Source organism: Natator depressus, chromosome 4 (assembly GCF_965152275.1).
Source record: "Natator depressus isolate rNatDep1 chromosome 4, rNatDep2.hap1, whole genome shotgun sequence".
Taxonomy (NCBI): domain Eukaryota; kingdom Metazoa; phylum Chordata; order Testudines; family Cheloniidae; genus Natator; species Natator depressus.
The window spans coordinates 30,925,532-30,952,248 of record NC_134237.1 but is presented as its reverse complement, the minus strand read 5'-3'; the positions used below and the strand labels follow the sequence as shown (position 1 = coordinate 30,952,248).

General features: G+C 40.9%; 2 protein-coding genes across 7 annotated transcripts in view; both read right to left on the bottom strand.

Moving 5' to 3' along the window:
- The window catches only part of NPNT (nephronectin), a 94,107-nt gene extending 92,925 nt beyond the window's left edge, over positions 1–1,182 (bottom strand). For both annotated transcript variants that reach the window (XM_074950711.1, XM_074950712.1), the window contains exon 1: positions 916–1,182. In XM_074950711.1, the coding sequence (XP_074806812.1) occupies positions 916–989 (74 nt within the window). In that variant the 5' untranslated portion in view covers positions 990–1,182. The remainder of the gene's footprint in view (positions 1–915) is intronic.
- A 20,459-nt stretch (positions 1,183–21,641) lies between these two features.
- The window catches only part of GSTCD (glutathione S-transferase C-terminal domain containing), a 119,409-nt gene continuing 114,333 nt past the window's right edge, over positions 21,642–26,717 (bottom strand). For all 5 annotated transcript variants that reach the window (XM_074950705.1, XM_074950703.1, XM_074950706.1 and 2 more), the window contains one exon: positions 21,642–22,619. In XM_074950705.1, coding sequence (XP_074806806.1) covers positions 22,483–22,619 — 137 coding nt within the window. In that variant the 3' untranslated portion in view covers positions 21,642–22,482. The remainder of the gene's footprint in view (positions 22,620–26,717) is intronic.

Sequence of the window (26,717 nt, the reverse complement as noted above, 5' to 3'; positions counted from 1 at the left end):
GTTAAAAGAACTCTGGAGTTGTTCAAACCTGTCATAGCATGCATATCTCACATCTCTTTACAGCTGAGATATGTTCATGTAAGACACTATAATATGTATAGCTTTTCAGAATTATTTTAACACACTAATATATATGAGTGCGAAAGGGAGATATGCACAGGGGGAGAGAGACTCATGAAGGTTAAATCTGGGGTGGCCACAAATTTTTTTAGTGGTGGAAAGAAAAACAAATAAGATGCTAAGTCTCATCCCTCCACTGCACATGTAAAAACAGTTTATTCAGTTCTTCACTTTTGTCTATCATAGATGTCCCTTTATAAAAAATAAAATCCTGCCATTAGGTAAATCAAAGTTTCAAAAGAGGACAATCAATTGCGGCTGCTCAGTCATTCCCTAAACTGAAGATACAAACAATGAGACCAACTTGTTTATGACCTGACAATCAGCGTTGAGTTTTCCTTAGTTCCTTTTCTTAGCTTCCCACCACGAGGGGAAAAAATAGGTTTAGATCGCTACACTGAAAACTTCGGACTATATTTAGATGCCAAGTCTTCAGGACTGGCTCTGCCAGAAAGGGTCGGAGAGAGCTGAATGGCTGGTGTCTCTTGAGCTTCACAGGTGCCTCTATCAACTCCACTGCACAACTCAAATCCCCTCAGTTCAAGTGCCTGCAAGCTGTCAGCCCTGTACCTTTCTCTCTCCCCCACGAGCCCCTTCCGTGCCTGAGAGCTGGGGCGGAGGTTTGCAGGTGCTTTTCGTTACATTTTGCTCTAAGCAAAACCTCCAGGGAAAGCGACTACACTTAAATGTTCTGCTGCCTCTCCCCACAGACCTGCCTCCCCCGGGAGCCCCCCGGGAGCCCCCGGCCAGGGCAGTGCTGGCGAGGGGCTCTCTCCCCCCGAAGGCGCGCCTTACCTTCCGTCAAACTCCGCCGCAGCCTCCAGGTGAAGCCAGGCCACCGCGAGTAACCTCAGGAAGAACAAATCCATGTTTGGAGGGAGCAAAAAAAAAAAAAGTCTAGGGGCCCCGGCGGCGGCGGCGTGAGGAGGGATACAGGGCAGCGCAGCTGCTCGCCGCTCCGCTCCCAGGCACTCGCAGCGCCGCCCCCCGCCCCGCCGCGCTGAAAGCTGAACTGCGGGGGCCTCCGGCGGCGGCTAATCCTGGCTGCTGTGGGAGCCGCCCGGCCGCGGCAGCCGCGAGCCCCTCGCGCTCCCTCCCAGCGCGCGGGGGGTGCAGCGGGGGCGAGGCAGCGCCGCCCGCAGCCAGCAGGGGCGCCGGGGAAGCGAAGGACGCCGGGGAGCGGCGTCGAGCAAACACGCCGAGCTCCAGCGAGCCCCTGCGCTCGGGCAACCAGAAGGCGGCGCGCTCCCCTCCGGCAGCCTCCGGGGGGATAGCCCTGCACGGCTCTCGGTGCTCCGTCGGGACCAGCCCCTGCCTCGCACTGCGCACCTGGCAGCGAATAAAGCGACGCTGCCACGGCGTAGGGGCTTTGTACAAATACCTTCCTACCAAACCGCGCTACCCAGACACCTGCGGCTGGAGGTTTCCGTTTAACTTCCCGCCAGGGGCTGCACTGGCCCCCCGGGCCAGCCCAGAACCGGATGGGCTTAAAGCCACTGCCGCCCCTCCCCCCACTTCCCATGGGCTTTGCCCGTCTGTGCTTCACCTCCTGGAAGCGCCTCGCAGAATCTCAGCCCGTGCAATTTAGGCAGGATGAAAGAATTTTAAAAATTGTAAGGGGGCTTGATGTTGCAAGGTGCGAAGCAGGTACTGAGCCCTCAGCACCTTGCAGGATCAATACATTGCCCCACAGCCCAAGCCGTGTTTATTTTACTCGTGGGAGAAGTTACACTGATTTCCAGAGGGTTGCTCAGGTTTCTGCCCTGGTGGTGGGAAGTTCCATTGTGCCAGAGGGGCACAGTTTTCAACGACAAGCCTCAGCCCAGAATTTTAGTTGATACTGTTGCTATCCTGGGCTGAAGACACTGAGCGCCTTGAAGATAAGGAATGATCTTGAATTTTAACTCAATAGTCTAAGGGAAGCCAGTGCAGAGGACAGGTTTTATGTGCTCCCAGTAGCCAGTATTGCTGTACCAGCTGGAATTTTCTAAGGGCTTTGCATCCCAGGATAATGCATTGCTTTTATCCAGGCCAGAGAGATGGCAAAGGTGTGTACAACTGAGGTCACTAGTAATAGTTTTAAAAGTGCAAACTGTAATTTAAAAATATTAATTATCAAACACATTCCACAGTGCCAAGCGCTGGTTATGGTACATTTCAGTCTTTCCGAATACTGAGCAAAAATATATTAATGAACAATTTCTTTTTAATGACTCAGACACATGTTGATAGAAAGCACAAACTTGTAAGTACACAGACTGACGTTTGGCACAGTATAGTTATACAGATTACATAAGTACGTATTCTGTATACAGTTAAGTACAGTAGTTGACACTAATAATACAGTGCAGTGTTAAACAACTGATGTTATGAGTAATGCATGTAGTTATTAGAAGTTGGGTCAATTTTGAGACCTCTGTAAACAATGGACAACATGGGTCTTCTCAGATGGAATTTGTACCATTTTTCATTTGTGCATATGGGACTTGTTCCCATTGAAGTTAATGGCAAAACTCTCATTTATCTCGATATTACTATGATGGGTGCAGTAAAAATACATGGATAAAATTATTTCTTAAATACAATTTAATATGAGGTCACAAATACTGTTTTCTAAGAGATCCCTGTATGGACCTAGCCATTCACAGGGGAGAAGTAATTTATGGAAGATTTCCTGTAAATAGGCTGGGTGTGTTTATTGTAGTATTAACAAGGAAAAGCTGTAAAAATTCAAATGGTTGGACAGATACATAATTATATTAATTATCTGTGACAGAAGAAAATGGGGGTCAAATTTACCTCCATTGGGAGCTGCAAATTACAGCGCACAGCACCAGCCATAGACACTGCTCCAGGAGGAATTTTGCCTTGGGATTCAGAGAAATCCTGGTGGTGGGATGTGCTGAATCAGCCGCTTCCAGTAACTTCTATCCAGCTTCCTTAAAGTGCTTTACAAACATTAATGAATTAAGCCTAATACCCAAGTAATTAAGGTACTACTCTTATTCTCCCCCTAGTTTATATAAAGAGAAACTGAGGCACAGCGAGATTAAGTGCCTTGCTCCCAAGATCACATAAGAAGTTTGCCACAGAGCTGGGAACACAACCTACATCTCATGCCTTCCAACTCCATCCTTCCTCCCCATATGCACTTGAACCCTATCCAGTTGACACGAAATGACCACAGATGCCAGAGTACCCCAAACACTGAATCACACTCAGGCATATGTGTAAAATGTATTTCATTTTCATTTCTAGGCAATGATGTGAATATTTTCTGAATTGTTCCTATTATAATACTTGTGACATACATGAATCCCTGTGAAGTTGAGCAGAGGCAAACAATCAAAGTACAAGTTGTCTGTATAACTGTCCCGCTATTTCCATGTGGCCTTTTAGTTTCAGTTCTACAGTTTTGCTTCAGAACTAAACTAATAGTTACTATATATAAAATTAATATATATAACTATTACCCCACCCACATGACTATCAGACATGATAGCACCAAATTAAAGTTACCATCTCTCCTTATATATTTTCTCAGGTATAAGAAATAAATGTACAAAAAGTTGACAGTGCCACAATTATTTCATCCAAAACTACTTGCAATAGACTCTAACTTTTATATTTAATTAAAGTTTCTTTAAAGACTACTCTGTCATTAGAGGTAATTCTGCAGCAGTCTCCTGGATTCCATTACAATACTGAGAGTTTTCTCTCCCTATTTAAATAAATTATAGCTTTCAATTAAGAAATGGGGCCTACAGAAAGACACACTGTGTCATTCCACAGCTACCTTATTGTGTGTCTCTCTTACAAATATTTCTAACTGGCTTCTTATTAACTTTGTCCCAAAGGTATTTTGTATGTGGGACCAAAATGATAATCCCAAAAAGGGATTTGCAAGTCCTTTACATCAGGATCCATTAGATCTATCTGAGCTCTTCCTGGTGCCAATCACTGACGTCTAGAAAAACATGATTATCCACTGATGCTATTTGAGAAAAAGGGATCAGAGAACCCTCTGCATTGTGAACCTTTTTAACAAAGGACAGGCAACCGTCTGAATAATGAGGATAGACACCATTGAACACAGTGCTTCCCACAACCCATCACCAACATCTCTGTGTTCTCCAGACTGAGTTTCAGCCAGCTTGCTCTCATCCAAGTCCCTATTTCAGCCAAGCATTGGGAAAGCAGAGACACCACAAGATCTGGGTTCAATGAAATCAGTGCAGAGTGAAGTATCTTAAGGAGCAGGGTTTAGTCATGCTTCTGTAACAGGGCTTTCTATATAATCGTGGAGTCCTGTTGTTCCCATAATGTAATGAGTCTTGTATGGCTCTTATAAGCCTTCAGGCTATCGGATATTGAAATTCCTCATATGGATCTCAATGCCTCATTTTACACAGTGCATCTATACGAGATCTTTTTTTAATTTTAATTTTAAAAAAATTAAATTAAAAAAATGCCAAGTTATGCATCATCTATGGAATGATGGCACTGTAGCCCAAATCATCTCACTATCACCCCCCGGTGGTCTCATATATGTGTTGTACAGAAGAGCTGACAGACTGGAACCCTGGTACAAGGGAGCCATCAAGGCTGATGACCAATTATCCAACACTGCCCCCCCTCCTGCAGTGATTTATCAGTAAAGTGAGAACATACCATACATACATACCAAATCCCTGAACATCAACACTGCACTCTCTTGCCTGGTAATTCATAATCCAGTAAGGGTCCATAGGTGAGTAAAGAAAACCCCCAAAACTTTATGTTCAACTATAATGAAAAGCTACTTACAGAGCCTTAAAAAAAAGACAAAAAAACATCCTGGATTCCCGATCACTATCGACTACCCATCACTAGAAGATTTTTTTTTATAAGAAGCCCAACAGCAATAGCAGGTCTCTTTGTCATACCCAAGCTACCTGGCAGACTGTTAGGGATCAAGAAACCTCAGATGAAGCCAAACTTGCAGCACCACAACCCCTTCTCAGTAACCTTAACTAAAACAAGGGGATAATAACTGGTGAGATCTCCAACATGAAGACATGTTCTTGAGCATGGTTCTAATGGCAACTCATTTGAAGGGAGCTGGCAGGCTGCCCAAATGTTATCTTAGCCAACAACAGACCTAACATCAGCCCTCCCGCACTGATTGAATTTAATAAGCCATTGGGGCATAAGTCCAGCTCACAAGTCAGAACTCCTTGAGCTTCTCAAGAATCTTAGAAAGCAAAACTGACCAAAACAGCCAGAGAGACATAATATTTATTCCTGGACAAAAGCACCCAATGAATCCAACCTTATCATCCGTTAAATAGATATAAATTCCTTGCAGCAAGAAATACTTGGCTAATTGCAGGCATAGACAAATGTAAAATGATTTACAGAACCATGCTATATGATAGCATTAGCTATAGTATGGTCTTTTTAAATTATTTTCTAATATGTTTATGCCTTGTTTAAATTGGTGATGGAAATGGCATTAGTATCTTTCTAGCAACAAACTTGGTTAAAACACCTAGAGAGACACCTACAGAATGTCATATTTTTGTGTGACCTAGGACTTAGTTCCAGTCTTTAATCTGATTCTTTTGGTGTGTTTCATGGGCTGCTATGAGTTCTGGCAAAGAGATAATGCTGCACCTGAAGATATTTGTAAAACTTTGGAGCCCTATTTTCTACTCTGTTTCATTCACTTTAAAGTGATGTAACTCCATTGGCCGCAGTGGAGATACACGAGTGTAAAGTCAGTGCCACAAAAGTAAAAAATCAGGCCCCTGTTCTTGATAGTTTCCTCTGGAGCTACCGAGTCAAGTGAGTTTAGGCTAGCATTCCATTTTTTGGAATGCTATATTAAATTTATTATATTAAATTGCCTGTTTCTATATAGCTTTGGTATTGTGTGGAAAACCCAGGTTAAACTCTGGGATGTCAAAGATGCTTAGCAGGCAAGAAAGAGCAATGTTGGTGTTCATTTTCCTGTTTGTGAGTTTCCAGATATTTATGGGATTAATGACCCATTCCTTTGTTTAGATCTGTTTTAATTTCTGGAAGTTCTTTAAAGGACACTGATTTCAATTACCTGTATATAGTTTTGATAAGTTCCATTTGCATTCATGCCATAGAGTTCTTTCAGCTAGAATTTATCGTGTTTTTTTTTAAAAAAGTATGTATGGCACCTATATATGACCATGATGGGTGCAATAAAATGCCTAACCAGGGGAAAAAAAAGATGTTTGAGATAGGCAATCCAGTAGGTATTTTAGCTGAGTTGTCTGATAGTACTTTGATTCTAATTCCTTTAATTGTGACAGTCTGGCAGGATCCTGGGGTAAATGTAATGGGCCAGATGTTATAAATTAGAATAGCTCAGTTGAAGTCAAATTTAGACCAACCAAGGAGCTGAATGTATGATTTTAGGGCGTAAAGCAAGCATATTTTAGACAAGTATATTCCAATCTATTTCATATAAAGCTATTTGATCAGTTTGCTTTTGGATTAAAGTCGAAAAGCATGTCAGTAATACCACAACCTTTTTTTGAGTCTTACATAAATTACTGTGCACCTCAAGATTTTGTTTGCTGTTTTCATTAGCAACGATTTAAGGAACTTTAAAATGTTCATAAAATTCATGTCTCTAGAATATATTGAGAGAGACAGTAGGCTGGCATAGATTTAAGGTGGGTTTAAGTGCTCAGCACAAATGGAAATGACGCAGCTGTAGGGTTATCTGCAGCTTTGGATATGAAGCTACCACTCGCTGCCAATTCTCTCTTATTCTATTAAAACAATATAGTTTGATACAATTTTATTTTATATTCTGTTTTTTTATTAAAACTGTGCCTTCAAAAAATTTATAGAATTATTGTAAATATCACAGATAATTAGATAACAGAAAGAGAGAAAAGTAAGAGGCATACGCTAGGGTGAAAGATATGCTTTAAGATGAGATTTGAGAGGAGATGGAAAAGTTGGGGACTGATTCAGTAGTAACATGCTTAAAGTTAAGCACGTATTAAGGGCTTTGAGGTAGAGCAACAGAGGATGTCTTTCACCAAGAATGTGGAATTCTGGGGAGGGATAAGGAGATATCTGGGAGTAGACAACAAGGTGTTGATGCTGGTGGTAAGGTGGGGAGTGAGAAGAGCAGAAAGGGAAGGGCTGTGAGAAAAGATGGAACAAGTCCATGGAATATTTAAAAAACCAAAAAAGGTAGTTTGCGGATGGCACCAAAATTGGAGAGGTGCAAATAAAAGAAAAGTTCAGATTGTAAAGTGTCATGGATAGAGCAGTAGGGATATCAGCTAGCATGAGGAGGTTTGGAATTAACTAATATAAACTAATATATAAAATACTACAGACAGGGAGAGGAGCTAGAGAGCACTGACACATAATAGGGAGAAATAGCCATGCCGCTGCCACTTGTCATATTTAATTGAGTTTATTTTCTCCTTTTTCTCCTTAATACTAATACTTTTGAATGTAACCATGCAGGTTAGCTATAGCAAGGTATTAGGATTAGAAGATGGAAAGGGAAAAGTGCCCATGAAAAGATCTCCCTCAACCTTAGAAAGTGTTCTGCAATATGAAACAGTTTGAGAACCAATGTCCAGACAGCTCTCAAAATATATTGCAGAAATCTGAATAGGGAAGAATCAGCAAATTGGAAAAAAGGACCTTTAACTTTACAAAGATGTCAGTTCCTGAAGACACTGGGAAACAGTCCAAACAATGAGGTGTCATTTTGATCTGGAGAAAGTAAAGAAGGAAGTGTTATTTCAAGAACTAGGGGGCACCAAATGAAATTAATTGGCATCAGATTTAAAATAAACAAAAGGCAGTATTTCTTCACACAATGCACAATTAATCTGTGGAACTCTTTACCACAGGATGTTGTGAAGGCCAAGACTATAACAGGGTTCAAAAAAGAACTAGATAAATTTATGGAGGATAGGTCCATCAATGGCTATTAGCCAGGATGGGCAGGGATGGTGTCCCTAGCTTCTGTTTGCCAGAAGCTGGGAATGAACGACAGGGCTGTGAGAGGGGATGGATCACTTGATGATTACCTGTTCTGTTCATTCCCTCTGGGGCACCTGGCATTGGCCACTGTTGGAAGACAGGATACTGGGCTAGGTGGATCTTTGGTCTGACCCAGTATGGCCATTCTTATGTTCTCTTAAGAGTTTAGCTAGAGGATGTTGTCTGCTCCTCAGGAGGCTAGAATGACAGACTTGTGAAATTCCCAGTTTCTGCTTCTAAGAAGGCTAATGGTAGTGAAATTATAGGGAGAACACAAATAGATTTTTAAATAAGAAAATTAGGAATAAAGCCAAAGATCAGCGAAAACCTATTTATATAGCATCAGAGGTGCACCTTGTATTGTAAAAGAGGGAAACCAGGCTAATAATTGGATTTTTGCCCTGACCCCCCCCAATTTTTTTTTTAATGATCTTGGGTCCCAATACTGCGAACATTTATCATGTACCTAACTGTATGCACATGAGCAATCCCTTGGCTAGCCCGTGCCAGCTGACTCAGACTTGCAGGACTTAGGCTAAAGTGCTGTTTAATTGCGGTGTAGAGGTTCAGGCTTGGGCTGCAGCCCGGGGCTCTAGGTCCCTGCGAGGTGGGAGGTTACCAGGCTGCAGCCCAAGCCTGAACCTCTACATCGCAATTAAACAGCCCCTTAGCCTGAGCCCTGCAAGCCCGAGTTCACTGATATGGGTCAGCCACAAGTGTCTAACTGCAGAGCAGACATATGCACAGTGTTCTATTGAATTGCTGAAAAGCTTCAGGAAGCAGGTGGGTTTTCAGACATTTTGCAGCACCCACTGAGGGGATCCAGCTGCTTTCCCCTCCCTTTTGCACTATAACAGCAGCACAAAGCAGGGGCAGGGGAGGTGGGGGGCAAGGGGCCTCAGGGTTCAGGCCACTAATTTATCCTATTTGCCTCTTATTGCTATTTACTTTCATTCAGCGTCACGGGGTCAAGTTCAGCTTTGATTTTATTGGTTTTATCCATTTGTTACAACAGCTACCTAATCTTGCTTGTCAGTCATCCTTAGGGAGAGTAAAGGCCACCTTTTTTGGATGGGTCGAGCCTGAGGGCACAGAGAATAATTTTACAATCTGGAAGATCACTAAAACAAAGGACCATTTTCCACTTTTCTACAACGAAAGGAATTACCTGCACTCACATGAAAAGCAGACAATGTTTACAGAAAAGTTACATTACTTAGCAAAAGCTATGAATTTTGGAGGGGTTGGCCACTCAAAAATTAGGTGTTAATGAGGACAACTAAATAGATTTTAAAATAGCTTTAAATGAAGTGATTAAATAGCTCACAAAAACTGGTCATTGGTCACAAAATTGGGTGACTGGGCAACAAAATGGCAGATGAAATTCAATATAGATAAATGCAAAGTAATGCACATTGGAAAACATAATCCCAATTATACATATAAAATGATGGGGTCTAAAATTAGCTGTTACCACTCAAGAGAGAGATCTTGGATAGTTCTCTGAAAACATCCACTCAATGGGCAGCAGCAGGCAAAAAAAGCTAACAGAATGTTGGGAACCAGTAGAAAGGGATAGATAGAAAGACAGAAAATATCTAATGCCACTATATATATCCATGGTACATTCACACTCTGGGCAGTTCTCGTCACCTTATCTCAAAGAAGATGTATTAAAATGGGAAAAAGTACAGAGAAGAGCAAAAAATGATTAGGGGTAGGGAACAGCTTCCATATGGGGAGAGAGAAAGAGAGAGAGAGAGAGAAAGACTGGGACTGTTCAGCTTAGAAAGGAGACAACTAAGGGCGGGATATGATAGAAGTCTATAAAATCATGAATGGGGTGAGGAACATGAATAGGGAAGTATTATTTGCTCTGGGTCACCCAATGAAATTAATAGGCAGCAGGTTTAAAACTAAGAAAGTACTTCACACAACACACAGTCAACTCTTTGCCAGGGGATGTTGTGAAGGACAAAAGTATAAATGGGTTAAAAAAAAGAATTAGATAAGTTCATGGAGGAGAGGTTCATCAATGGCTATAAGCCAAGATGGTCAGGGACGCAACTCCATTTTATGGGTATCTCTAAACCTCTGACTGCCAGCAACTAGGACTGGATGACAAGGAATGAATCATTCAATAATTGCCCTGTTCTGTTCATTCTCTCTGAAGCACCTGACATTGGCCACTGTCGGACGACCGCATACTAGGCTAGATGGACCATTGGTCTGACCTAGTATGGCCGTTCTTATATTCTTAGCTTTGGTACTGGTCTTTTCTGCATTGCACTGGCTCTTCCTTTGCCCTTTTTTTTTTTTTTTTTTTTTTTAATATAACAGATAAGTAGGTCCATATTTCATGAAAATCATAGTGGTGGTGTTCTGTGCCTGAACATTTAAACCAACCTCTGCATGTAACAGTCAAAGAATTAGCTGAATACCCACATGCAAAAATAGGAAGTCTTGATTTGCATTCAATAGCCCAGGTAATTTATCCTGAAATCCTATTATCCCTATACGTAAGGGCTGTAAATCTACTTGCAACGTGAGTATTTGGCTAAAGCTCCCCGCCAAGGTAAAGAGAAGCTTCTGTTCAGATTACTTAATGACAAAATTCAATGTCATTAATGCAACCAGAGGGCTATATTCAGGGAAAATGTGCCTTTTTAAAAACATGTTGTTTAACTCTTTATATTCAGATATAGATACTGAATACTCTGTAGTCCCTTACTGGGCAACAACAGAGCTGTAGACCGGTGGTTCTCAAAGCCGGTCCACCACTTGTGCAGGGAAAGCTCCTGGCGGGCTGGGCCGGTTTGTTTACCTGCCGCATCCACAGGTTCGGCCGATTGTGGCTTCCCCTGGCCGCGGTTTGCTGCTCCAGGCGAATGGGGGCTGCGGGAAGGGCAGCCAGCACATCCCTTGGCCTGCGCCGCTTCCCGCAGCCCCCATTGGCCTGGAGCAGCAAACTGCGGCCAGTGGGAGCCACGATTGGCCACACCTGTGGATGCGGCAGGTAAACAAACCAGCCCGGCCCGCCAGGGGCTTTCCCTGCACAAGTGGTGGACCAGCTTTGAGAATCACTGCTGAAGACTATTCTATTATAAAGTCTGCTCATCTGATGTCACTGTTGCTCTAACGGTAGCCTGTAGACTCCACTGCACCAAAGTGACTGTATATTGAAGAGTTATGTTGGGACTCAGACCACTGTTTGCACTGCAGGCCCCAAAGGCAAGAGTGCTGCATTGTCAAGAGATACAGACCATTGGAAAAGACACTAAAATATGGCCATTCTATAAGCCATGGTAAATGTTTAGGGATATGATTGAGATCCTGGGACACTGTTACATGAGCGGGGCATAATCTTGTGGTTTTAGAGCCTAACCCAACACTCAATGAAGTCTACCAATGACTTCACGGAGATCAGAATCAATATCTACTATTTTCAGTGAGATCACTATAGGTTAACTGTGAATAATAATAACAACAATAATACTTACAGCAGCATTTACATAGCGCTTTTAGTAGAGGATCACAAGCATATTGCAAACACTTAAGTTTCATCAAAAAATTTCAAAAAGTCTCAGTTTCATCCAGAAGCAAAAATGGGGGGAAAAAATCAAATACTCAAAAATATTTATGGGATGGGAAAACTGTTTCATGCCCAGCTCTCGTCAACACTTAGTCTCTTGCTTTAACGGCCAACCCACAGTTTCTCATAAGATTATACATGAGATCACAGAAGAATGTGTAATATGTTCAAGCAATTATGGCATGTGTGTGACCATATCCAGCCTCTGAACTGGATTTGTTCAGTGCTTACACAAGATACAGAATTCCGTGCAGTCCCCTGTGGCTGCGTGAACACAATTCAGAATTTGAAGCCATTTCTTTTTGTGAATATATTAAATCTGTGCTCCACAATCAGTCTATTGGTTTCTGGGTTGATTTCAAGATGTTGGTTTTGATGTACGAAGTCCTATATGGCCTGAGACCCACTTATCTAACAGACTGCCTCTCTTTCTGACATACAGTTGTAGCATGGAGGTCAGTAGAGGAGTCTAAATTTGAAATCTAGTGGTAAAACAGAGAAGCAATTATCCATTAGGTTGCTGAGCCTATGGAACTTGTTTCTACCCTTAGTCTACAACAACTTGAATTCGTTAGCCTGCGGCAAGGAACATCTTTTTTGCCTTGCCCATAAGGACATGGGTATTGAATAAGACTGGGCAATGCAGGGATGAGAGTCTGGTTGGGATTTTGTAGAGAGGTTAATTATTATTTGCTGGGTTATTTTATTTGATATTGGAGTAATTGACAACTCTCTTTATTTATACATGTACTTTTAAAAAATTGCCAAACGTGCCCCGTTGGAGGGATACTCTTTTGCTGCAGAGTAGTAAAATTCACAACACAACATGCACAGACCTAAAATGGGTATTTGCATATATACACAGGTAGTTGGACATCATAACGTGTACACATATTATAGGCATTCGTACATATTCTCTAGGAGCATGCAAAAATAATGTGCACAGTTGCATGCAGCTATTGTAACTACTGGCCACTAGCTGAACACCCATAATGTTCTTTTAGAGCAGTTTTTGTTGAATGAACCTTTTCAAAAAAAATTTAAAAATTCCAGAATTATTGCCAGTCTGCTACACTCTCATAGCTTCCATCCTACCGTACTAACATATATTATAGTTCATGAACTCTAACAATTGGAGTATGAAAGCTAATATCCATCCATAAATAGAATCTACGATTTATGCTGAGGTACATGAAGAAAATGTTAGCCGTTCAAAAATTACAGTACATTAACAGGGAGCAGCACAGTTTAAAAAAAAAAAGGGATCCGTTACTGTAGGCTTCAATTAGGGGCATTACAAAGAACAGAACACAGGAATTGCCACAATGGATCAGACCATGGTCCATCTAGTCCAGTAGTTTATCTCCAACAGCAGCCAGCACTAGTGCCCTGCTTCAAAGACGTGTCCCTTAATCTTTGTAATAGACAGTTGTGAAATAGCCAACCACTTCCAGTATGAGCATGAAGACTTATATCCCTCATAATTCTGTTCGCCTATCTATTGTAACAGTGGATGTTCTATATCCTTGAAGACTATTCCTTATTAAAAATCCTGCCAAGAATTCAGCCGCAATGATATCTTGTGGCAGTGAGTGCACAGACTAATTCTACATTTTATTAAAAAAACATATATTTACTATATACAATTATTTTATTCTTTACCTTTTTCTTCTTTTTAGGACCTCAGGCTCATGACTTCACTCCACATGATGCCACGGTATCCACTATGTTGGTCATGTTACCACAGATCATCTTTCTGGGATATTTTCTTTGTAAAACTGTAAGAAGATCCATTGGATGTAAGCTCTTAAAATGCGTATACATTATATTATTTAATAATCTTTAATGTGCCATTGCATCTGCATGCATGACAGACTGAATACAACCAGATCTTAAATAAATCTAGTTATAAAATTGCATAAGCAGCCCTTCTCACTGTTCCAACTCCAACAGACATAAATAACCCACTACTGATCCATAGTCCAGCAAATAGCAGAAGGCTATGTTTTTAAATACACAATGAAAATCAGTAAAGCTGAGCTTTGCTAGAGAGCATTCCTCTCAAACAACTTCCCTCCCTCCCACCTCCAATCCATATACAAGAAGCACCTCACCCCATGTGATCTCAGCTGTCTGGCAGCATAAAGGCCATGCAGTACATTTGAAAGATTCTCTTCAATGGAAAAGCAGTTGCTTTCTGGCTTTCTTCATTATCCATAAATATGGCATTTTAATACCAGACTCTTCCACATTTATAACTTAACCATGAAAATCCATCCATTTCCTCCTTGCTTAAACACATTTCACATTAAGACCTCATATCTTAACCATAACATGTTCACCCAAAGCCTGGGGAACCTTTAGAGTCCATCAATGCCTCTCTTTCAGAGTACAGAAGAGTCACTATTGTGTGACACATTCTTTAATTCCTTCCTCCAAGGGACTGAGTATGCTCCTTGAGGGGAACGTAAGCCTGGATTGGGTTTTCCACACAGTGGGTCACAGTACTGCCATTGGGGATGGATTTACTGTCCCATCACTTCTCTCAAGAACTCTCCAAGGGTGACATGTAATGCTTTTGCAATTTTCTGCAACATATATTTTACACCTTTCTTTTGCATGTTTTGTCTTAGTTGTTTCTTAAGTCTTTCACGTACTGTAATGTACTGTTTCTGTGTTAATTTTTATTAGCCTAAGGATGTATATTATGAGATGTTTCCATTTCAGCTTTGTAGGGGCAAGATTTTAGAATTGCACTATAAGAATTAATGTATAATTTGATTTCATCCTGCTAGCCACCCCATGTGAATAGCAGAAAGGAATGACCCTCTGGGACTATGAGATTCTGTTTTCCCATATCCATTACAAATTGGGCCCTCTTTTGTTCTTTGTTTTAAGGTTTAGTTAGTAAGAGACAGGATTCTGTATTGTGTCTATGTTAAGTAGATTAGAGGAACATTGAAGGCCTGGGTCTCAATGTAAATTGTCTTGGTTATTGATTGTAAAACTTAGCAAGGTTTAATTTGCAATGCCTTTTTGCTCGATATAAAATACTACTGTTTGTATTCTCAAAGTCTCTGTAAAAGACTGTTTGGTCTCTGTAAGAGACTGCTTGTGTGAATAAGGAATGCATGCATCAGGAAAAGATAAGGTGCGAAGGCCATTGTTAACCAGATGATCAAGAAAGGAGGAGCGAAGACACTTATCGAGATTTGTTGACCCCAAAGAACCATCAACGCGTATCCATGATTGATGAAGGGCAAATTGACAACCCTGTATAGACTTCAACAGAGAAAAAGGACTATAAGAACAGGGTGCTTTGCCATGGGACTTTGGGTTCGTCTTGCCACACTCCAGGAGCATCGGATTGCGACCAACAAAGCCCTGCTCCCCTCTGCGACCAATCTGGTTGGCCACTAGATTGATCCAGACTCTGGACTGGTAACTATAAACATCAACTGGGCAGGACTGTGTGTGTGAGAGAGAGATTGAAAAGCATAAATGCAGTGTGCTGCCTTCTTCCCTACAAAGATCCCGTGTGCTTCTTATAAGTATAACAGCTTTACTGATATAACTTGGAATTTGGAGTATATCATCATTATGGATTGTGACTTCCAGTGTAAGGTTGGTATCAGTTCATGGTAGGCTAAGAGAAACTGATGAGAATAACATTCTCTTCTCTTTTTAAAATGTGTCTTCTACAAGCCTCCTGGTCAAATCCGAATTATAGTCTGAAAATAATATACACAAATAGCAACAACCAAATACTTTTAAAAGTGTTACAAATTATGATTGCTAAGTAACAAAATGACTTGCTAAAATAAAATACAGTGCCCTACAAGTATACGGATGTGTTATCCTAAACGAAATCAGGCTTTTAATACTTAGAAAAACTGTTAACAATTAAAAAAATATTCATGGCATGAAATTTGGCTTAGAAAACATGTACTGTGAGAAGAAACCGCCCCCCCCACAACCACTATTCAAAAAGCACACCACCACTTAGCAGATGAAATTACAACCTATGTAGTTTGGTGGGAATTTTAACATGAACTAAATATGTTGATGCATTACAGTAAACAGACAGACTGTCAAAGAGCTTTTCTGAAATTAGACAAATTACAGCAAGTGGAAATGCCTTTTCTTTTCTATGCACTGTATCCTAAGGCTTTTATGTCTATGAGACTTTAGTTTTTCATCAATTTAATCTCAGTTTCATAGCTACATGTATCGCTGCCTGAAAATCTAAATTGTTTTAGTGCCCAAACAAAAAACCTGATAGGGCTCGATTGTCCAATTACACTGTGTAACTCAAGTTGGACAAAGAAGGCATTTTTAGTACCAGAAGAGGATAATTGGCACCAAAACTGGTAACCTTGGCACACCAACCAAGGTGATAATGAGGAGCTAACCATGCTCTGAAAGGGCAAATGCACTGAAAAGAAGGTGTGATAAACACAACAGTAGGCATAACAAGCAGCAACAGGGACAGCATTAAATTATTTCTGTGCTCTCAGATCAGATAATCATGATTTGTTGCCAGATAATCATGATGAACTAGAGCTGGCAGAGGAAGTGTGCATACATAGTGCATCAACAATGACACTGTCTTGTTTTGTAGTATCTTACAATCCCAGACATCACCACAGAAAAAGTGAGCTGAAGTTGGGCTCTGTACAATCTGCATCTGTGTTCTTGAATTGGTAGATATGATGGTCATTTTATGAGATTTCTATGGAAGATCTGGTTAAACAGAGTTGCAATACAATGTAATATATGTATGCCCCTAGATTATTTTATGATCGATCTGTGAAATAGCTAGGAATTGTTAATACATTATTGACTTTCCACTGTGTGCCTGTGTCTTATTTGCTTTGGCCACACTCTGTACACAGTTGCTGGCTGTGTTCTCCAGGTTGTCACTGTGTTACACATTAGCCTTGGTGCTTGTGTGAGCAATGGCCCGTGTTGCTTGGGTGTCTGCTCCATTCTGGTATCTCATACTTTTTACCAGATTCAGCCATCTGTGACAGTGCTGAGAGCTTGTTCTGGGTTCATACCGTTTTTTCCAGTTCCGCTGCATTCCAGGGCCATTTTCCTCTCCTGTTTTACTGTTAGTCTTGGCAACCTGTTTGTTTAAGGGGAGAGGGTTTCTGGGTGATGCCGCTTAGTCAAGACACTTTGCAACAATTCACACATGCTTTTAGCTCCTTATTGGAAATTCTGTGTTCTTTGTAATCCTTTGTTAATTTAACATCTCGTTTGTTTAAAGTCAAAGGGTGACATTATGGTCCCATTAAAGCCAATGAGAGTTTTGCCATTGACTTCAATGCAGCCAGGATTTCACCCATTGTATATACTGAATAGTACTGTTCTAACTCTTAAAACCAGAGGGAGCAATGACACTGACAGTTTATCCCTGTGACTTTAGCAGGGAAGCTATCAAAGCCATATGGGGAGTGCACTGGACAGGGGAAGGATAGAAGATGAAATCTATTTGAAGCAGGAATGCATGAGGAGTATTGGAGGTTAATGGCTCAGGGCCTGTGATTGATAAACAAGACTGAGTTTTGGCAAACTTTCAACTCTGGTGCCTGGCTTACATTTCTGAAGGATATTGGACAACGGCTAGAAACTTATTTTTATTAAGTTAGTTACTTAATAGGTTAGTACTGGAATGACCACTAATTAATATTATTGGTATTCATTACTTGTATTAGTATCACCTAGGGACCCCATAGCAAGCATCAAGCCACACTGAAGTAGGTGCTGTACAAACTAGTAAAAAAGACAGCCCTTGACCTAGAGAGGTTCACAATCAAGGCTTATAACAATATGCAACAAGTAGACGAAACAGACTAATGGGTGAGGGCCAAAGAGTCAATGAAGAATTTAATCTCTGGAATTACTGACTGTTTAATCAGTTAACAGAAAAACCTCAAACTGTTCAGTTTTGCTCCAAATGATCTCATCTCAACCACTAGTTCTAAGGAAATAAGAAAGTATGTAACAAAGTTAAACTCTTGAGCCCATGCTTGTTTTCAATTCCCAGTTAGCAAATAAACAATTTGACACACATTACAAAGTCAGAAGCCTGTCACTTTTCCACTCAAAAATGGTTTGAGTGATTTATTTTAATTTACCCAAAATATGTTTCCTCAAGCCTGAGATTAACCAGGAGAATTTTCAAACATTTTCAATCATTTTGAGTAGAACCAGGGATTGGGGGAAGGGCAGCTTTTTACGCCCTTAACTATGGAGTCAATAAGAGAGATAATTAAAAGTCAAATGAAAAAAGTTCTCAGCTTCACTTTTTGCATATAACTTTAATCAGTTATTCATTTAGGAGACCTAAAGCTTCATTTAATGTTTTGGTATAATTTTGGAGCTTGCTGGAGTCTACTGAATTTAACCCATGAAAGCCACTGATCGTTTCAGTGAAAGTTTCTGTATGTGGAATGTGTTTTTGTGTGCCTCCTTTTTGTTGAAAAGCTAGCCTTGTAAATAGGTAAAATGTTATTAGTGGCCTTCATTCTTTTCAAAGTAATAATCTGGGGACAATCTAGAGCAGCGGTTCTCAACTTGTGGCCTGCAGGCCACATGCAGCCCAATTAGCACATAGCTGTGGCCCAGCTGTGTGCTAAAGGCTGCTGGGCCGCGTTACAGGATCCAGGTTCCCACCGCCCAGGTCTGGGGTTGCTGTCCGGCCCGACATGGCAGGGGTCCGGGGTCCAGGGCTGCCAGCTGGCCCCACGGGGTCGGGGTCTGCTCCTGGCCCCACTCTGTGGAGGGGTCTCTGGGCGGGAGGCGCTAGGGATCTGTCAGGGGGTATGGGGGGGGCAGGGGGGCGCTGTGGTTCTCAACCTGGGGCCCACAATGATAAATAGGTTGAGAACCACTGATCTAGAAGAACTCAGATTGAGTCACACATCAGCAAACATGGAATCATACACAATGATCACAGGTTCATGGGCAAAAACATGGTTGCTGTAGAAATCACATATGGAACTTTCAACTTTACTATTATCTGTGCTTACAGAAAAGATTTAGGAACATTTGCAAAAGTGATGGACTGTCACCTTAGGTATCCAATAACCTTTCAAGGAACAACACATTTCTAGTTCAATATGGTTCTAATAAATGAAGAACGGAAATCATGGGCAGAGCATGTTCACTAATCCCAAACAAAAATCTTAACTGAAAAACAGTTATAGTAGATCATTTGTATAAGAAACAAGATTAATTTTTTTTACAATGAGAATAGCTGCGTCTCTTGGCAGGACCTGCTGTTTGTCACAGTTATACCATTATATTACAATATCATATTAATCCTTTGAAGTCTGGTATCCAAAGTGCTATTTCTGCTATTGATTCCATAAGACTACTTTTGAAAACATGTTCCAGAGGTCCATCAGACAACTAACTCGAAGTCAAGCATTCACGTGCCTGGAAAAAATCCCAATCAAGAATTTTTGTAGCCCCACGAACAAAATGTTCTACATGCATCACTGTAGAAATAACTAATAAATAATTTGATAACATATGTGTCTTTCATAATTAACTACTAGATCAGTTTAATGGAACAATATCAATGTCATCATCATGCATTTCAGTAAGATTAATTTAAGAAGATAGTAAGGAGGCATACTGCCCGCACCCAGGATGTATGCATTTGTGTATTAGTTCCACATAAATACAGCAATGCTAAAATGTATTGAGAGATTTAGAAAGCAGCTAACCCACATAACAGAAACACAGAAAGAAAAGGGGCAGAAATAAAGACACCCACACACAGATGACTACCTTGATGTTTGCCCAGAATTATCTCCCCTGCTTCCTAGGATTACTGTTCTTTTTTCCTTTTATTCAATGGCCATCTCCTAGGCAGATGTCTGCAGATGTTAACTCAATGTTAGCTCCCAGCCCCAGCCCCTTCTTGCTTATTGGTGGATCCAAGACAAAATGACAGGTTATTCAAATAGAAACTCCAGAGATTTTATAAGTATGATATCAAATTATAAATGTAGGTTCACAGAAAACCATCTCTTACAGTAAGATACTAGACAAATGTGACCAGCAAAGCCTACTCCTTAAATCCACTTCTTAGCAATCACCAGGCTTAAAACCAACAGCATAGGGCTTGCCTAGATAGATGTCTCTCTCTGATGCAAGCCTCTAAAGTAGACAAAATGGAGCTTGCACCGTGTGACTTACCCTGGTGAGTCCTTCCTTCTGTGCAACATGCAGTAAATAACAAATTTCCTCTCTCCACACTTTATTCCTGGATTCAGTTGAAGTGAATTTAACTGAGATGGTATTCAGATTTGGAACAAGTTACTGCTGCCTCTAAAACTAACTTCTGTTTGGGTATGCTTGAGAAATTACAGGAGGCATCGGATGCTGTTATATATTTTGGGCTAGATTCTCAGCCCACAATGTGCAGTTTCTTTGCTGTTACTAGAATGATACAAGAATAAGATCACACTTCCTTCCCTGACCTGTCAAGAAGTTAGTGTAAAAGCATCATAGTGTAGTCAAAAATTCAAGATGCAGGTATGAAGTTACATCTGCTTGTGTAGGCCTGCATCTCTAAATGAAGCAGCATGTAGGCTTCCACTGCCATTCACACAGAAGGACACCTAGACCCTTTGGAGATGTAACCATAAAATAGAAAAAAATTCAGAGGATGGCTTTTCTTTCCCCCATCTCTGCAAGCATCTTGTAGATTCGTGTGCAACACTCACTGAGAGTTAAGGTGACAGTCACACTGACAAAACCTTAGTTATATTTTAAATTAACAAATTTCAAAATTCATAAATGCACCAAATCAGTAAACCTGTCAAGTAAATTCATTATATTCTATTTTGATTTGTGTTAATGTCAATGAATGATGCTACTAATTTAAATTAGGATATAAAGATGCTACTACACAAGAGGTTCATTTTCCTTTTACTGTAACACAGAGGTTCCCAAACTAGGGGCACCGCTTGTTCAGGGAAAGCCCTTGGCGGACAGGGACGGTTTGTTTACCTGCTGCGTCCGCAGGTTTGGCTGATTGCGGCTCCCACTGGCCGCGGTTCACCACTCCAGGCCAATGGGGGCTGCGGGAAGGGTGGCCAGCACGTCCCTTGGCCTGCGCCACTTCCCGCAGCCCCCACTGGCCGAGAACAGTGAACTGCGGCCACTGAGAGCTGTGATCGGCCGAATCTGCGGACGCAGCAGTTAAACAAACCGGCCCGGCCCGCCAGGGGCTTTCCCTGAACAAGTGGCGCCCCTAGTTTCGGAACCACTGCTGTAACATATATATGGGAGATATTTTCACAGGGTACCCATAATGCATCTGTCTACACATTTTAAATTTAGTAAAAATAAGTGAAGATGACAGATAAAAATTCAGCATTTCCAAATATAACCATTACTCTGTTTTAGGAACAGCACAGACATCAGCCAGCACTGGCAACGAGTTTGTCAATCTAAGACGAATAGCAATCCTTGCCAAGGTAAGTAGTGAGGTATCAGGCATAGGTAGGTATCTTTTTTTGGTGAAAAATGCATAGTCAGCGACAAACACATTTTGTGAATTCATGTCAATTTTGCCAAAATTATTTTGTTTACAAAAGATCTAAAATATCTAAATGTTTTGTTTTGACATTTTTGAAATGAAACATTTTGATCTTTTGATTCAAAATTACTTTTTATTTAAAAATTTCCTTTAATTTTACTAAAAACATTAGATGCTCAAAATGGAAACACCACATTTCAATTCAGGACAAATAAAACATTTCATTCAACCCAAAATTATTATTATTGTTACTATTATTATTATATTAACCAAAAATATTGAATAATTTCATTTTCAAATCAATCCAAAACCTTTTTTTTTTTTTTTGCCAGCAACCAAAAAACTCTGTCATATATCCAGCTCTAATCAGGAGGCTCACACAGTGTCTGCCTCTGTCTGTCTGTTCAGTGGATAAACAGAAGGATTTTGCTCTAAGAGGCTGTCCACTCTTTCAGATTCCTCAGCACAAAATTCTCATGCCACACATCCAAAGAAATTTGAAATGTTAAAAACAAATTAAGAGATTAAAATATGTATTTTGATGAGTAGAATGATGCAGAAAGTATTTCAAGGATCTTTATCAAAAACAATACTGTTACAACAGTGTAGACTTTTTATAACAAAAAGTCAACTAATGCATACAGTATGTACGATCTATTATTGTACAGACTGCCCATAAAAAGTCACACCATAAATATGTGACTAGATTTTTCAAATGTAAGTATAAAACATTCAGCAACTCTTACTGTCCATCTGGAGACTTACATTGCTGTCAGATAAATACTCAACCTGTGAACATAAATATGGTTTTGAGCTGTAATTTCAAAATGTGAAAAACCAGAGGAGATGGCTGTACTGAAAAGAAAATCACCTTTCCAGCAATGAAACCAAAACTTTTCCAACCTTTACTGGTGGATATTACTCACTGGACAGGTGAACACTTCTGAGGATTCTCATTATGAAAGCCAGCAGTCATTTAATAACATATTACAAGTAGGATTTGTGATGCTCTGTAGGCAGCCAACTTTCCAACCCTTTTCCTGCTACTTCCTCTTCTGAAGACCATGGGTTCAGGATGTTTGATGTGTGCTTCCCAGCAGTTTGAACCCCTGGATGTTATCAGGCGTTGATCATGATTGATGCCTAAATTAAAATTAAATATAAATCTCTTAACCTAAATAGGGACACCCACTACCATGTTGTTCTTTGGGGAGCAACTCTCTGGCTCCATGGACATCACTTGGACAGAGTAGTTGCCTCCTTCTGCAGCCCATGCCCGATCCAGATCCACCAGCCCCATACAGTGTTTTCCTAGAACACCAGAACAAAAACAGAAACATTAAAAGACCTCCTTAATTTTTAGTAGAAACATATGATGTACAAAGAAATGTACCCTTTGGCATAAGAATCATAGAAGATTAGGGTTGGAAGAAACCTCAGGAGGTTATCTAGTCCAACCCCCTGCTCAAAGCAGGACCAACACCAACCAAATCAACCCAGCCAGGGCTTTGACAAGCCAGGCCTTAACAACATCTAAGGATGGAGATTCCACCACCTCCCTAGGTAACCCATTCCAGTGCTTCACCACCCTCCTAGTGAAATAGTGTTTCCTAATATCCAACCTAGACCTCCCCCGCTGCAACTTGAGACCATTGCTTCTTGTTCTGTCATCTGCCACCACTGAGAACAGCCTAGCTCCATCCTCTTTGGAACCCCCCTTCAGATAGTTGAAGGCTTCTATCAAATCCCCTCTCACTCTTCTCTTCTGCAGACTAAACAAGCCCAGTTCCCTCAGCCTCTCCTTGTAAGTCATGTGCCCCAGCCCCCTGATCATTTTGGTTGCCCTCGGCTGGACTCTCTCCAATTTGTCCACATCCTTTCTGCAGCGGGGAGGCCAAAACTGGATGCAATACTCCAGATGTGGCCTCACCAGTGCAGAATAGAGGGGAATAATCACTTCCCTCCATCTGCTGGCAATGCTCCTACTAATGCAGCCCACTATGCCGTTGGCCTTCTTGGCAACGAGGGCACACTGCTGACTCATATCCAGCTTCTCATCCACTGTAATCCCCAGGTCTTTTTCTGCAGAACTGCTGCTTAGCCAGTCGGTCCCCAGCCTGTAATGGTGCATGGGATTCTTCCTTCCTAAGTGCAGAACTCTGCACATGTCCTTGTTGAACCTCATCAGATTTCTTTTGGCCCAATCCTCCAATTTGTCTAGGTCACTCTGGACCCTATCCCTACCCTCCAGCATGTCTAACTCTCCCCCCACCTTAGTGTCATCCACGAACTTGCTGAGGGTGCAATCCATCCCATCATCCAGATCATTAACCACATTAATGAACATTGTTCAGTTATTAGTGATGTCAGAAAAACATAGCAGTAAATAACTTAGAATCTAGAAGCAACCTAATCCAGATGTACCACATCTCTAAATCTGCTTTCCTCCATTTTACCTATATTTTTATTTACTTAATTAAATAATTAATATTTGTATGGCAACCATTATTTTACATGCGTGCCTCACAAACCTCACATGACAAAGAGGTTGGATTATTATCCTTCTTTATGGACGGAGAAACACAATGTGTTCTTTTCTATTACCCAAAATTACGGTGTGTGGGATACATCACGTGTACGTGGCAGGTAAAGACAGCTCCTGGTACTAGGGAAAGATTGGCACCAGCTCCTCATGGTGGGGGAGGGGTGGTCCCCACTTCCCATCAGCCATAGCCATTTTCCTAATCTCCTTCATGTCTTGTCTAAAATCTGGAAATCTTCACGTGTTTAACAGAAATATTAGCCCATTTCCACAGAAAATACAAAAATAAAATACTGAACAAAGTTTACTCAGGGTGACTGATTTGTGGCAACATGCAAATAAGTGCTCACCAGCAAGATCCAGAGATGTTCCACACCCACATCAATGGGCGGGGGAACTTGATGGGGCCAGTTATGAAAGGGGGACAGTCCCAGTAGAAGGGAGGGAGACACTCGCCAAGAGACAGTAGGTAACTCCGCCCCATAGAAGTCTCTGGAACCCACTGGCTGCGGGAGAGGGATGCTGATTGGTCAGCACTCCCCAGCTCCCAGGATTTAGCCCAATGCAGGGGCCATACAGAGCCTCTTTCAGCTCCGTTACAGCCCACTCTACCCACCTGAAGTAGGAATGGGAACTTGGCCTGACAGATGCTGCAGGTCTAGCTAATCGCCTGTTTAGGGGGTCAGAATGGAATTTTTCTGCAGTGAGGCAATTGGAAGGGCACCAGGGAGTTTTCTGATTTCCTTGCAGCATGTTCAAGCCAAAAGAGGTTGAGTAGGAACACGCTTAATTTCTAACTGAGGTACTGGGGTAGAGTTGTTTATTCATTGCAACTTGCAGCCAGTTTCCAGTGCAGTTAAGAGAATAAAATGAATGGTCCCCAACCTTGGGCTCATGTGATAAGGTGAACCTTTGTGGGTCAAGGTCCTTACCCTGCTGCAACCCCTGTCCCCCTTGCAGGGGGGGAAGGAACTAGCACTGAGAAGAGAGCGGAGTACTGGGGGGTAGGCTGAGGAGAGCCTACCCTGCATTATGAGCCTACCTAATGCCAATTACGATTATATGGTAAAGAGCCCTGTAACCCTTCTATTGGAGCCAATTAAATGCCTGGTATTGGAGAGCATGGATAGTGGCAGGTAGTGCCCTCTCCCTTGTGTTAGAGTTTAATACAAACTGCGGACTGCCACTTATTGCCATGCATGTGTCTGCCCTCATCAGTTACATACAGTTTAATTACTTCTAGAGATCAGAACAAAAACTTCATTTTCGAAACATTTGGGAATAAATCTGAGCAACTGTAGAGGAAAAGACTGAATTGTTCTTGGTTTAGAATTTTGTAGCATAGTAAAATAAAGCCAAAGGTATCTGTTTTATTTACAGATTTCAGGTGATTATTATTCAATACATTTGCTTCCTATCTATGTCCAAACTATCTGAACTGATAATTCACAGAAAAGTTGGAACTTTTAGCAGTTTCACAACCCTTACAAGAAAGTTTCACCAGTATCTTGAGATGTATTAAAGATTTATAATTATAAAGTCCTGAACAAGATGCAAAAGGTACTATAGTTTCTCCTTTTCATACTCCAATGCTCTTATCTATGGCTTGATAAAATAATACAATTTAATGCATTTGGGATCGGCGAGTCACTACGGTACATTTCACAAAAGCTGGCACAGTTTTTTAGTCACAGATACCCGACAGTAATTGGTACTATATAACCACCATTGATAGATAAACAGATTGAACTGTTGTGACCAGGCCTTTAAGTTTGAGGTGTTTCTCTGGTGTCACACGGGCAGCATGACAAGCCAATAAACCTGTACTATTTTACAGAAGTTGTGTGACCCACAGTAAGCATTACTACATATATAATTTTTTCTCAATCTTAAAAGACTGGAAAAAAAAAAGCAGAATAAGCCACTTTCTCACTATCTACAAATATAGAAAAAAGACACCCCGCCCCTCCAAAATTGTTTCCATGCTTTCAATCATTTAAAACTCATCTTTAAAAAGAAAATCTGAAGTGCATTTGATGTAGCTTTTCAATACCTGATCTTGTCTTGTCAAAAGAACATGAATCTGACACAAATGTAGTCTGACTTAATCCACAGCAACCACACCCCTATAAAGATTTTCAGTAGAACAGAATAGTCTAATGTCTAATGGAATAGAATAGAATACAAAAATAATGTTCATTTTAAAATAGAAATACCAATGAGGTGTTATTTTTTGTTGGGGAAACAAGTTTGTGAGGAAAAGTGTACAATTTCTATGAGACAGAGAACATACAAAAAGTTGAAATGATTCAAAAACACCTGACATTTTGTATCAAAAGGCAGACAGAAGCTCATTTGATGTCCCTTCCCTCTCTTTTGAACTGGCAGTTTCCTTCCCATCTCCCATGACTATCCCACAAGCAAAAGAGAAGACACCCTTCTCACTGGGTGGAGTATAATTGTCAGCTGTAACCCTGACCATTTTTTTTTCCTGTCTAAATATAGCGGGGATAGCAAAACAATCATATCTATTTTTAAGTAAAATTGGAAATTATCTCAGAATCTGCAGTATTTCCTTTAGTAGTCTGAACTATAGAAAATACCTTGAATACCATAAGTGCAGCTTTTTAAAATGTATTTAGATTAGTTGTTCCTACTGCCTTTGATGTGTTTCATAAGTGTTTTTGAGCCAAGAATATCTACCTGCACTCCCCAACAGTGTCTGCCCTACCTTGGCTTGAATCGTTTTTTTAACTTGAAACCTAGTTTGTAGTCTCCCTTTTCCCTTTGGAAGATTAAATATTGCAGAGGAATGATACATCCATCTGCCACAGTTAAGCTAATTCTTTGTCCGCTCTTGAACATCT